The following is a 14,796-nucleotide window of genomic DNA, read 5'->3' on the forward strand; positions in this document are numbered from 1 at the left end:
AAGCCTACATAAAACTATGGGCCAGATTTACTAACATTTTGTGTCATGGTTGCACCACTGTCGTGTTGCATCCTTGACATAAAATGCTAGTAGATATTTACAAACCAAGGCAAGAGGCGATTAACCTTGTGTGCCTTTATAAAGAAACATGTAACTCAGTGCAGCAGCTTGTGCTGCATTGAGTTACAATTCATTCTGGGAGGGCGCTCTATGGGTGGAACATGGCTGTTCCCTTGCAAACCACCCATGAATTTTACGCTATCCCAGATTTCCAAAGTTTTATAAACCTGGTATTGTGCAAAACCGCTACACCTCCCAGAGAATGGCGCAACAATTTCCTCTTTCTATGTGTGCTTCAATCTGCAGCACACATAGCAACCTTGGGGCAAGGTTGCCTGCATCGGCGCTAGGCCGCCAGAAGTGTGCCAGCGCATTTAGTGAGCATAAGTGCGCCGTATTTTAGTATCTAATATAAATACTTTGCCTGCTAGAGAAAGTGAGAAACCTCCAAGGGAGACCCCATGCTCTTAAATGACTTAATAAAAAGCTTGATCTTTTTGTGTCAGTCCTTGCAATCAGAGGCATTTTGGAAAAAGGTCAGGGTACCCATTACACACAAACCACTCCACGTGTGTGCATTATTAGAGCAAGTGTTACTGTCCCATCCCAGGTGTGTCTGCTCTGCGGCACCTCTAAATAGTCCTAGATACAGTGCTTCAAAAATCTTCTCCCACACCTTCTGGGATGGCTACACACCAGATGCCTCTTTCAACGGTGGGGCTACACTCGGGATGCCTCCTTCAGGGGTGAGGCTACAGTCGGGATGCCCCCTGAGTTCCTGGGTACGTTTAAGCAGTAGTAAGCACTTGCACTGCTGCATCTTCTTTCATTAAAGCAGATGAGGGCACGGGCTGCAGCAACCGCTACCCCTGTCTTGAATTTTGATACTCTTGTCATTGCCCTTTGCTTTATATATATATATATATAGATATATATATATATATATGTTTTTAACCATAGTATTAGCAAGTGTCTTCCATGCCAAGCTGAAAAATGACAAACACCTTTTATCACTCCAGCACTGTGCGAATCCTATGCACTGCCTGCAGGGGGGTTGGATGCAAGGCCTAGCTGCAGGTGCTGCAGCCACCCTTGCCATGCCTGTCCAAAGGCCGTGCGCAGAGGGGGTTTAGCAACATGCAGGGGGTTGGGCACGCGGCCTGGCCGCAGGTTAAAGGTACGTTATAGTTAGGCGAAAATGTCAGTTAAACATAATGTTTTTAACTAACAAAATCACTGTAATTTACCAGTTATGTTTATCTTAAGTTCATGACAACTGAGCAGGGAAGGTCCAAGGATTCCAGAACCATATCTGTTTTCACAAAGGTTTTTATGAAGATGGAGGAAACATACTCAAAAACTCTGGACGTTTTAGAGTTTTAAAATTTAAAGTAATTGCGCCTAGGATTCAGCCCTCCTTCGCTTCTTTAATGTGTGTTAAAGCAATACGGTCATAGAGTGGCTTCCATTTTGTCATACGTTACGCGATGGTTATATTTGTTCTGTATGAGCTAAAACGAGGAAGTGCGCTGCCTGTTGTGACTTTCCGTTTTTGTCAATGGGAATGCGACGCGCAATATAATCGAGTCCAGTTACTGACATACAACCAGAATACTGGCCTGCACAAATTGCAAATTAGCAATAGTTTCTGAAATACTTTTCATGAAAAATGCGGCATTTTTTAGATCTCTTACTGGATTGAGCTTAAATGGGCCACATATAAAGTCTTCTTACTCAGGTTATTTTCACCTGGTCTTTCCGTATTGTCCTTATTGATCTAAGCATTCTCCTTTTTAAGAACTGTAGAACCCCTAGATACCTTTGCTTGCCTGTCCCTTCTGTGTTTTTACACAATTCAAATCGTTTCTTAAACTAGTGTCTGTTGGTATAAACGTGCTTTTACAATAGTAACATCCAAAATGCGAAAACTGTTTCCCACCTTATTTTCGTAAATAATGTATGATCTATACGTCAAAAATAAATACTTTCCAATACACCCATGGCCAAATCTTCGGTTTGTAATAAGCATTCAAAATAGCACATATACTTAATTTTCAAAAAAAACTTAAATGGAATATAGTGCTCCTTTTTCTTTAATAGAATAGCGCAAGAAATTTTGAGTAGCACACAAGAACAATGATTTTTGACGATTATTATTATTAATATTGAGAACAAGACCAGTGAAACAAATGTTATGTACTGTTACTAAAATTGTCATGGAAAGTAATGTTTCAAAATGGTATGCTGAATTTTGCAGAATAATGAACCATTTGAAAGTCCTGTTAAAATTGGTATACTTAGCAATGTCTGACGTTATTATATATATCTCTAAAATATTGGCATTATGATGCTATTATAAATTGAAATGCTGAAAAAAAATCTTTAAAAAAAAATACTGAATTGATAAATGTTATATTTTGCTACAGATTGAAATATTTAAGGAATCTACTGTGTGACATATCCACTATGATGTATACTAGCGATTCTACTAGTATGTCACTAAGAAATTGAATTTAGGTATTATTTTACCCTTTTGTTGAAGAACACACATGATTTGTTTGATACACTTTGGGTTTTGGGTGTTTCATTTATTCTTCTATTCTCCTACCAGCTTCTCTTTTTCGGTAATTCTTCTTGAATTTCCTAAAGATCAACAAAACACGCTACTTCTGCATGATCAATGTACCTCTTGTTAATATTGTTACTCTCTTACACTTCACTTCCTAAGTTAAAAACTTGCACTCTGTTATTGAGTTTCTAGTTTAACCAATACCATCACTAAAAGAGAACACCTTTATTTTTCGTTGTCTCTATTTTTCAATCACTTTTCTTGCACTTTTCGGGTTTTTTCCCACAATTCACTCTTTTTGGTTGGGGTCGCTACTCCTTAGTGCAACCTTTCGCTTAAACACATCATTTTTATCTTTACAGCCTTGAGAAAGCGCTGGCGCAATTTGCCACAGAGGGCGAAACACGTGTTGGCTGTTAATGTTCGATTCTGCATCAATAAAAATCTATCTTTTCTAAAAATTGGATCGACCCCATTTTTTGAGTGGAAACTTGAATCAATGATCACAGGATTCAACCTTAAGATAATACGTACATAAACCTGGAAAACATACTCTCTTTTTCTAAAAACATGTTTATCTTAAGTAACTAACATTCTAGTCCTCCCCATGGACTAGTAAATACCTCACACATTACAACACACATGGCATGTTTTATGACATCATTGACAACATCACTGCAACATCTGAAATAAACATCATTGATGACAACACTGTGCATGCCGGGAGTCACTTTAGGGCACGAGTTATAGTTATTTGAGATAACTCCTTTCAGTGGTCAATTTCAGTGATTTTCTTTGTTTAAATTGTCCAATGTACCGGCAGAAAAAAATGAGAAAAATTTTGAGCTCCTGCCATTTTGAATATGAAGCCCCCTCTCTATCTGGGTTGGGCCAAGGTCCGGGATGTTTGAATATTTTTGGAAGTGGAGTTTATGCCCCCATTCCTGAAGCATTTGAAGGCCCCAGGGACATCATCTCCCAGGCCAATTTACTTATTTTGTCAAGGGGTGTGTTGCTCACCTCACCAACCCATTTACAGGCCTGGCAATCCCATCCCCGGGGCTGGTATACTTATTTTGGGGAGCGGTCATGAGACACACTCCATGAGCTTTAAAAAGGTCCTGGGGAACCCCATCCCCCGGGTACAGCATACTTGCTTTTCGGAGGGGGAGAGCAACCTCCACTAAAATGCCTGCAGGATCCTATCCCTTGACTGTGACTTAGTTATGGGGAGATGACATGTGTCTCCCCTCCCTGATCCATAAGAGGTCTCTTGGGACCTCCTCTACCAGGGCCTGAAGAAAGCAGCATCCTGGGGCCACAACCCGGGGACACTGACTTGTTCCCTGCCTGTGAGAGTGCAGGTGTTGAATATAAAATTGACTCCCTGCCCACACTCTCCGGGGCAGGAAACACAGAGAAAAAAACTTGCTACCACCCGGGTGTGCTGAGTGGACCGGGTGGGAGAAAACTAATAGAGCCGGTTCTCCTTGCACCCAGGATAGCAGTAAGATAATAGTACCATACCTAACTAGACTGTCACTTTAACTTTTGGATTTTTCAGTGAATTTCTAGTTTTTTTTAACATAAAGTAATATTTTATTACTGTACGTAAAGTAATGTTATAGTGAGGTGAAAATGTCAGTTTAAATCATTAAATGTACCATTTTATACTTAACAAAATACTGATATTCACCAGTTATAGTTATTTCAAGCAACTGTAACTTGCACCCCAGCAATGCACAGCATTTTCATCAATGATATAATTTCAGATGTCATCAGTGATGTTATAACCTTAGTTTTTTCTCAGTTCAGTGCAGTTTTGAGTTTTTTTAATGTAGAGCAACTTTTATTACCATATACCACAGCCTTTGGCCGTGCATGGCGTGAGGTTGGTAGCAGGGCCTGACAAGTATTCAGGCCCTGCTGCCTACACGCTGCGGGCACTCAACCTCCACCTCACATGGCTTTTGGTAGGCGGCCACTACGCATGGCCTTTGGTTAGCTGCAGAGACAACTGCCTGTATGTACCCAATGCACCACAGGAACTCATACCTGCCCGTTTTTACCCACCCAGTGGGACTATTGTGGAAGGCAGTGCGTCCCCTGTGCTCATATAGGACTCTCATGGGAGCAAGCGAGTACTACTGGCTTCTGTGAGAGACTGGAATGGTCTCAGCAACCCAAAAAAGTTTTGCCTTTATTTGGCACCAGGGTCAGGCTACCTCTTCAATGCCCTATTTTACCTTATTTTTCTTTTAAATTCAGGACACAGGGACTGCCACAGTCCTGAAGTAGCAGCTGCAACCTTTCTCCACATGTTGCAGCCATCGAATCGGCTGATACATTGGGTAGAAGCCTTGCCAGTTTTCCTGACAGGGAGAGGAGACCATGTACTGAGCTCCACAGTGCGAGAAATACCAGTCGCCTTCATTCAAACCAGCCGATGACTTAAAATGAGTTCATACTGGTGACTGGGTTACCACCACACAGAGAAGGATTGTGCGGATATCTTCCATTCTATAACATTATATGAAGAGGCAAGAAGTCTCTTGCTTTTTTCCAAGTAATTGGTCACTTGTCCATGGACGGTCCTGATGAGGCCAGCAACTCTAGAAAGGCTGAAACTCGTCAATCAACTATTGCTTTAGGGGAGCCAACAGAAGAGGAACTTTCATAATTTTCCATGTTGGGCAAATGCGCAATTTGAGACAGAAAGACGCTAATTGTTTATTTCTCTTGCAACCTCCAGGTGGATTATGTACTTTTTGAAGGACATTTATGAACACCATTTATTATTTTCAAAAGTTGCGGTTGGGAGAGGGAAGAAATGACCACATAATGTGTCTATGTCATTTGTGACTATATGTTAATCTGCTTGTAAATATTAATTTTGTCTATTTTTGATTGTGTATATGTATTTTACATTTTTCCACGACTAAAACACCCCAAATTCATTATACAAAAAAAAATGCACACTGGGTTTAGTTTGATGCAATTTATTTTTGTGACTGGCAACAAATATATGTTGTTTTGCATATGTAAACCAATGGTATATATTGGTTCCTGCGTTCCCCATTTTTACATGAGCAGCCAGCCAATCATGTGGGGCTAGTGGGAGCTAAACTGCCGATGGAAAAAGAGCTCTTCTCGGTCAATCAGATTGCTCTAATATTTGAAGTTGAATGCTTGTGGGACTCTTGCATTCAGATGTACATATATTTGAAACTTAATTTCTCAAAATGTACTGAACAGATTTACACCAAATCCCAAAAAGCGTGCTTTCTGGACCAAGATACAGATTTCTGCCAGATCTGGTGTGATTTAATTCTCCCATTTAAGCTGAAGCCTTGTTAGAAATGGCAGGGCCATCCCTTAGGAAATGGCATTTTGGGACCACCCTTTTTCTCGACCTTCCCCCCTGCTCGATGAATCAGCCTGGAACTTTCAATGAAGGAGCTGAGATGGCTGAACTTTTGTTATGGAAAGTTTAATGAAAATTCATGAAGCGACACTAAAGTTATTAGCCAGTCAAAGGATATATGGTAACTATATATATATATATATATATATATATATATATATATATATATATATATATATATATATATATATATATTATATATATATATATATACGCTCAATTTTTGCGCAATCCAGCACAAAAAAACGCACTCACGAGGGGATGCAAACATAGAGTTTCTTTATTGCAGATGGAACAGACGCGTTTCGGCGTCAAGCCTTCCTCGGTGTCCATGACTCCCTGGATCACAGGCATTAAAAAAGCATCACATCACAACATTTCACAATAAACATAAAGAAGGGACAGTCTTGCCCGTAAGGAACATAGGCCCCATCTTTGAATGTAGCAGAGTATATTTATACTACTCTGAATTACAAGCTTTCAATTATTGAATTTCTATTTTGGCTTCCTAGTACCTATAGGCAATACATTCGTTAAGCCGTATATCGGCATATAACCCTATCAGTTGTCTTAGTAGGGATCCACTCGTCATGCACATTTCCTTATTTAATTTACATGATTCAAAATTATATTATTGAGGAATGCATGGCGTGGTAATGTTCTCTCGCCGTGTATCGGCATAGGTCCCTTCAACTAATAATAGCTGTGAAATCATTTCAATCAATTTAACCCCTACAGTTACCTGTACAAATACACCTTAATCTTGATATGTTTATATTAAACAGTTCATTTAGAATACAGTACTTTTAGTTACACAGTATCTACACACATAAAGTGGTTTCTCATCATTTAACCAACGAGTCAACAACCTTATTATCCCTGAATTATTATGGCTCTAGATCATTTCATTAATTTATTTCCTCCCTCTATTTGCCTAAATGTACAGTAAGCTCCTCTCCACTATTCAGGCCCCTCGGATGTTTAGACATAAGGTCCACAATGTCCCTCGATACAAGGCGGCGACGTTTTTTCAACCTGTCGCCCCCCCCCCCTGATGTTCAAGGGAATAAAGTCCAGACCAAAATATTGTAGTTTATTTCTGTCACTGGTGTGACACTCTGCAAAGTGTCTTGCGACAGGGTATGCTTGGTCTGCTTTGTCTATTGACCACAAGTGTTCTAGAATTCTAATCTTGAGCTGATGTATAGTGCTGCCTACATAACGTAGGCCGCACAGGCAAACCAAACAGTAGACAGCGTAGGGTGTGCTGCATGTTATACATTTCTTGGTATCTTTCAGTTTGTTGGTATCAAGTAATTTATACGTTAACACGTGTTTACTTCCTGCACACGCCTTACAGCGACCGCAAGGAAAGAAACCCTTCATTTCCCGAAGAGTTTTTGTACTTGCAGTTGTCTTATCTAAATGACTCTTTATCAACATATCACGTAAGGACCTCGCCTTTTTGAACGTGACTAGGGGATATGCTGGAATATCATCCCTAATGGCGGAGTCAGTTTTGAAGATATGCCAGTTCTTTTGTAGCATTTTCCTGAGATGGTGAGCTTCTCAGGAGTATGGAGTTATCATGCGGAAATTACCGCCGATCTCCTTCGTATTGTTTTTTGATTTGTTTATCAAGAGATCAGATCTAGGTATTTTTCTGACTTTGTTGAGAGTTTTACTGAGAGCCTCGCTATCATACCCTCTCATCCTAAATCTACTGATGCTATCTGAGGCAGCCGCCTCAAAATCCTGGTTTCTCAAACTATTTCTACGCAGCCTCAAAAGTTCCCCATAGGGGATACTTTGGACCAGTTTAGGTGGGTGATTGCTGTTGGCACACAAAATTGAGTTTCCCGCAGTGGGTTTGCGGAAAAGGGCTGTTTGTAATTTTTCATTCTCAACGAACACCCTTAGGTCCAAATAGTCTACTGCCACTAGACTAATGGTACCCGAGAAGTGTAGATTGTATTCGTTGTCATTCAGGACATCGATGTAGCCATAGGCCGTGTTCACCGTCCTCTGCCAGACAATGAACAAGTCATCGTTGTACCTGTGCCAGCTAATGACTCTCCCACCTCCTTGCCCTTGGGACACCCTGGGCACCCGCTCCTCCCACCAGCCTACGAATAAATTTGCATAGCTGGGGGTGAAGCCGGTGCCCATTGCCGTGCCCGATACTTGTCTGAACAATTGTTCCTCAAATATGAAGATATTATTTGTCAGACAAAACTCGACAAATTCCATCAACATCTCATTATGTTGTGCAAATCTCAACTGCCGTTTTTCTAGATAGTGTTTTATGGCAATCATCCCATGTTCATGTTTGATACTAATATACAAACTAGAAATGTTGAGTACCATTAATAAGTAGCTAGGATCCCATACCAAGTCAGAGATCTTGTTCAAAAAATCTTTTGTGTCTCTGGTATATGACTCAAGTTGGATCACAAATGGAAACAGATAATTGTCCACAAACATAGACATATGCTCCATTAGACCATCAATAGAGGACACAATGGGCCTGCCCGGCGGCTTGTTATTATCTTTGTGCAAATTTGGTAGATGATAGAATGTTGAAATCAGAGGATTGTTACTTCGTAGGAACAGAGGTTCATCCGCCCCTAACATCAAATTGAAAGAAGAAAAAATGGGGAGAAATTTAAACATACCTCCTCGTTGCGCCTCTCTACGCCACTCCTAGGGTGGCGTAGCATACTGGCGGATTTCCAGGTTTTTGAATCCTCGTAAATCTGGAAATGTGTCAGGTTCCATGGGTGTTGCGAGGGAAAACCCACAGCAACACTCAGGGAACGCCCCTTTCATGCAAAGTGCTGCGTGTAAAGGGGCCTTATTTATAAGGAGATAAAAAAAGCCACACAGTGTGGCTTTTCCTGTCCTTGTAGATATGGGGCAGTGGAATGCGCTGCGAGTGAATCACAAAAAGTGATGTACTGGGGGTGCAAGGGGCTTGTAAATCTGACACAGGGTATATAGTTAATATAGGTGCAAAAAAGGAATTTCCTTGGAGGAGTCAACCTTAGTTATAGAGGCACAACTGGGCATAATGAACCCTTTTAAATGTACCATATACACATTATAACCTATACTTGCACACAGGCTGGCCCCTACAAAGGTCTGAACAAACCCATTAATTGTACCCCCAAGGGTGGGTGAAGCACATATAATAAACTTCGTCTTGTAGGCATATCAGGACCATCAGTGATAGGTTCAGTAGCCCCTTTCATTTATATTTTACTTTTTGTGTGATGTGTTATATAAGTATTTTGCATGAATAAACAAGCCTGTCCTATGATATTACTTCTATTGCACCCCTCTGTTACTATTTCTGGTGGGGCTGTGGTCTAAACAGCTGTCCATTTAAAAAACACTAATCACAAACTAATCATGAATAAGTTTAATATCAAAAGTCTGCTAAATCAGTAAACCTACCATATCATCAACAAAAAGTAAAGAGAACAAACATCATAACCTACTACATTTTCTAACCCACGGCAAGGCAAACCTGCAGAGAAAGGTATGAAGGCCTCCTTTTGAATGAAATTCCCTTCCATATCCAGGAAATGGCCAGGATGGAACTGTTTCGGTGTCTCCCAGTAGTCAGGATCATACAGAGAAGAGTAAATATTAGCTATGACGAGAGAACCCTGCAAGAAATTAAAAACATCCTCTCACTGGTGCTTAATGTTCTTGAGCGACATTCAACCATATAAACCTTTCAACAATTTATCTGAGACAAGATTGCTCTTACTACATTCACACTACATTCTGCAGTTGTCACACAGTGTCTTACAGAATTGAAAGTAAAGACAGAGCCTCCACAATTTTGTAGTTAATTTGCTTGAAGACAATTCCTTGTTTCTCATCCAGCACATATGCCATTCCTCTTATGAACAATTCTTTGATAAACTCCATCTGATGTACTCAAATTAAATTTACAACTCTCCACTCTGCTCAGTTTCAAATACAGACTCTTGATGTGTCACTCCATGGTGCTATTGTGAACAAGCGAGTTTTTGAAAAACAATAATTTCCAAAGCTGCTAAGTCCTAAGCCGATAAGTCACACAGTTTTAGATCATTCACACTACACTGAAGCTGCCAACATTGTATCAATTACACAAATCTTTTAAAAATGGTCCTTTGTATTTTATTTAAGTTTAAAAACGTTTATTGAGAAAGTGAAACCATAACATGAGCATAACTACCGAAATATAGAAAAAAGTGATAACGAAATGTATTTGACATCTATAATGCATACAAAGAATGATAGACATTATCATACAAAAAGCAACAGAAATTGTTGATTAAATCTACATGAAGAATGTAAAAGTGAAAAAATAATCTATAGGATAAAGCATAAATATGAGATAGGCAGGTAGAAGGTAGTATAGGAAATTGCATAAGTTCAACATGTAACAACAATTAAATCTCAGAAGTGCTTTATGATTAAAATATTATAAATAGAGATTCAAAATATATATATTTGAGGAGGTTTTGTAACTTCTTCAGCAATGATATCTCATGACTTACTGCAGAATCTAGGGTTATTAAAGAATGTTGTTAAAGGTGACCACTTATGTTCCCTTTTAAGTATTAACACAATAGTATTAATATAAGCTCTATATAAACTATGACTGAAACAAACAGCATTCAACCAAGCTTTATCAGTAACAATTGAATCATTTTTCCAATGTGAAGTCATCTGAGGAAAAACATTTTTACAATGTGAAGTAATCCTTTGAAATGCTACAGCAAGTAAAAGGTCTAAATCTTTAGGTGGATAAGGTAAAATATGTCAGTCAGATAAAATATTGTTTAAATATATATTAGACAATAAATAAGGAATATTAGCATTGAAAATCATTGTCATTTATTTTCAAACATGCAACCAAAACATATGAATTTGAAACCAATTAAATAAATAGGGATCAAGTCACAATGTGGTGCAACACATGACCAATAATTATCCTGTGATGCAAGCTTCCATTTTCAATAAAGACAACGGAGTTATTATTAGTCTATTATATACAAAATATAATGTTTGATTGGTGTAAACAACTCTAGAGATTTTGTGTATTTTAGCCCAAATTGTATCCCAGCAAGTTACAGTCCAAACAGCCTGTAATCCTTCCTCCCATTGGAGGTCCACATTAGACTTAATTCAAGCATTGGAAGGACATGGAAGATGTATGTATATATATATATATATATATATATATACATACTGCCGCGTTCGATACCGTCCCCCATGAGCTCCTCCTTAGCCGGATGGCGGTTATAGGTATTGGAGGGGTGGTGTTAGACTGGCTGTCCTCCTTCTTGTCGGACAGGACCCAGCAGGTCTGGCTGCCTCCCTATGCCTCTGAGCCGGAACCTCTGCTTACAGGTGTCCCTCAGGGTTCCACTCTCAGCCCCCTTCTGTTCAATGTCTATATCACACCTTTGATCTATCTAGCTGAACAGTTCGGGGCTAAGATAATTGGGTATGCAGACGATACCCAATTGCTGTTCACCTGGCCTGATGATAACCTGGATACCTCTATAGTCCATTTATGTTTGTCCTCGGTATTTCGCTGGCTGACGAAGGCCCAGTTGAAGTGCAACGAGGACAAATCTGAGGTTCTCTTTTATGGTTCCTTTCCCCCTTCGTTTATGAGCACTCTTTGGCCCCCTGACATCCCAGGCCCGAAAGAGATGGGGAGACCCGCCAAAAACCTGGGCATTTGGTTCGACGAGGACTTAAGATTTAAACACCACATTAAAAAACTTACTGGCACCTGTTTTGCGACCCTAAAAATGCTTCGCAAATTCTTTCCCTTGCTTCCTAGAGAAGCGAAGGAGTCTGTTGCGCGAGCACTTATACTGTCCAGGCTGGACTATGCTAATGCATTGTTCAGTGGAATCCCCTCTTACCTGGTCAAACGCCTGCAAATCATCCAGAACGCGACAGTCCGTCTTTTATTTAACATTCCTAGATGGAAGAGCGTTCGTGCGGAGATGCGCACACTTCATTGGCTCCCGGTTGCACAGCGCATCCGGTTTAAGTCACTGGTTCTGGCGTTTCGTGCTATCCATGATCAAGGCCCCCAATATCTGAGAAAAAGATTCATCAGCTACGTGCCCGCACGGACTCTGAGATCCTCCACTATGTTTCAATTGTCCCTCCCCCGTTTCAAGCGCGCCAGACTTGGTGGCCAGTCGATTGCGGTGGTCGTGGCTCGCGCCTGGAATGCTCTTCCTCTTCATCTGCGCTCCACACCCACTGTAGCCGCATTTAAAAAACATTTGAAGACTTATCTGTTTAACAGTGCTATGTAGGAGTTCCTTACCTTTGTGAGGGTCTGCTTTCTGCCTCTTTTATTTCCCCCGCGCCAGGATACTCCCCAGTAGCAGAGCGCGCTATAAAATGGTTTATAATAATAATAATAATAATAATAATAATAATAATAATATATATATATATATATATATATATATATATATATATATATATATATATATATATATACACATATATATGTATGTATATATATATCGAGCATGCTTTAGCGTAAACCTTTAATAAATAAATCATTCTAGTTTCATGCAACCATGGGGTGTTATTATTTTGTAGCTATGAATTCCTTTAGTGCAAATGTTTGTGAAAAATTAGGGACTTCTTTATTTATTTCTCATACAGTTTAAAACTCACAGCAGTTGAAACATAGTTTCAATGTCTGTGACCCTTATTCCAAGTTAGGCGGTGGTGGCGGTCTGCGGACCACCAGACTTGCGGCCCACCCACCCACGGCATTAGGACTGTTTTGGTTCAACCTCAAAGGGACCGCTGCTGCCGCCAGGGATACAGGACATCTGGCAGTGGTGCAGCCGTCTGAGACCCCTAATATGCTTGCGGTGCCCCTGCGGCACCACCAGGCATATTAGGAGTTTCCTCACTGCCACACTTTTCAAGGCTGTGTGACTGTCATGAAAAGTGTGGCAGTGAGGAAACAAAGTGGGCCCTACAGGGCCACCTGTTGCCTCTGCGCCATGGGGTTTATGCAGGGGGCCATCCCAAGTTCTTGCAGGCCATGGACTTTACAGTCCAGGCCCTACAGGAAGTGCCCTTGACATTCTCTTTGTGGTGCCTTTTTCAAAGGCACCTCAGTGGGACCGCCAAAAAAGCAGCTGCCAGATTAAAAATAAGTCGTACTCTGGTGGGCGGTCTTTAATGGCTTTGGTGGTGACCGAGCAGGGTGGCAGCGTGGCGACCCCGCTCCAAGACCACCAAAATCATAATAAGACTTTATGTCTTGAATTCTCGGACATCATGTTTTGCCATAATGATGTTATCAATTGATAACTTTAATAATTGCATTGCCTAAATATTGTATTGATTACAAAATTCCGTTAAAAGTATTCTTGGCAAAAGTATAGGATCAATTGAAACAATGCTTCAAAAATTATCTTTGGTGTTGGCAGTGAATTCAAGACAATGAAATATGATGTTCCTGCTCTGAGTTTTGAATTACATGTGAAATAAACTAATAGAATAATTTTGAAGGATTTTTGAAATGAATACAAATATTTTGTCAACTTTAGTGCAGCATGAACAATATAAAGTTGTAAGACCTATGAAATCTGAAATGTAAAGTTCATCTTATCAGCAAAATGAAGCACAACATTTGAGTAATATCCTGAAAAACCCCAGAAGGGAAATAAAACACATTTTTACCACATTTTTGAAGCTTTTTCTATCAACGACAACAGATTCTTTGTAAGTTTCATATCTTCATTTGAGCCATAGAATATATGATGTTACAACGCAAACAATTACAACGCGCAATTTTTACATCACAACTACCATTACAACGCATGATTTTACAATGCATGCATTACAACGTATTTTTAGAAACTACCTTTACAACACATTCCATTACAACTCATACCATTACAACGCATATCATTACAATGCATAATACATTTAGGGTAACAGTGGGGTAAGTGTTAGATAGTGTAGGGGTAAACATTACTATTCCCACTCCAGTGAGTGCAACAGTAGGGTAAGTGTTGTATAGTGTAGGGGTAAAAATTGCTATTCCCACTCCAGTGAGTGCAACAGTAGGGTAAGGGTTGGATAGTGTAGGGGTAAAAATTACTATTCCCATGTACCCCCAAACCCATACCCACCCTAAAAAAAAAAAAAAACTCCATTACTTACCTTATAATGCACTGTAATGGCATGCATTGTAATGGTATGCATTGTAATGGCATGCATTGTAATGGTATGCATTGTAATGCATGCATTGTAATGGTATGCGTTGTAATGTCTATGTTGTAATGGCATGCAGTGTGAATGCAGTCGCATTGAAAGAGATGCGTTGTAAAGGTAGTGCATTGTAATGACTGCGTTGTAATAGTTGTTTCCCGGGCCATATGTCCCAAATACTTAAAGTCCGTTTTTGCAATCTACATCTTCTTTAAACTTAGATCATGCACTTCAGTTCCTGGGACACAACTTTACAGTTATGTTATGTTTAATTTTATCGTACGCAACACTATTCCTTTGCTCACTATGAACAATCTTGGTTCACTTTATGGCCACTCATATCCAAATATAGCAACTCTCTGTTTTTCCTGAACATATCAGAGACAAAATGAACTTGCTCTCTGCTTGGATGTTTATGTTTGTTCCATTATCCTATTTACAACATCACTAATAATATTTTAAACTTACT

At 39.8% G+C, this 14,796-nt stretch overlaps 1 protein-coding gene across 1 annotated transcript in view; it reads right to left on the reverse strand.

The window, feature by feature from the left end:
* Positions 1-14,796, reverse strand: part of LOC147684120 (cytochrome P450 2J4-like) — a 72,808-nt gene that overhangs the window by 2,184 nt on the left and 55,828 nt on the right. The window contains exon 8 of the mRNA XM_086944498.1: positions 9,583-9,724. Coding sequence (XP_086800624.1) covers positions 9,583-9,724 — 142 coding nt within the window. The remainder of the gene's footprint in view (positions 1-9,582; positions 9,725-14,796) is intronic.

The sequence above is a fragment of the Lissotriton vulgaris genome, chromosome 11 (genome assembly GCF_964263255.1).
Source record: "Lissotriton vulgaris chromosome 11, aLisVul1.2, whole genome shotgun sequence".
NCBI classification, from domain to species: domain Eukaryota; kingdom Metazoa; phylum Chordata; class Amphibia; order Caudata; family Salamandridae; genus Lissotriton; species Lissotriton vulgaris.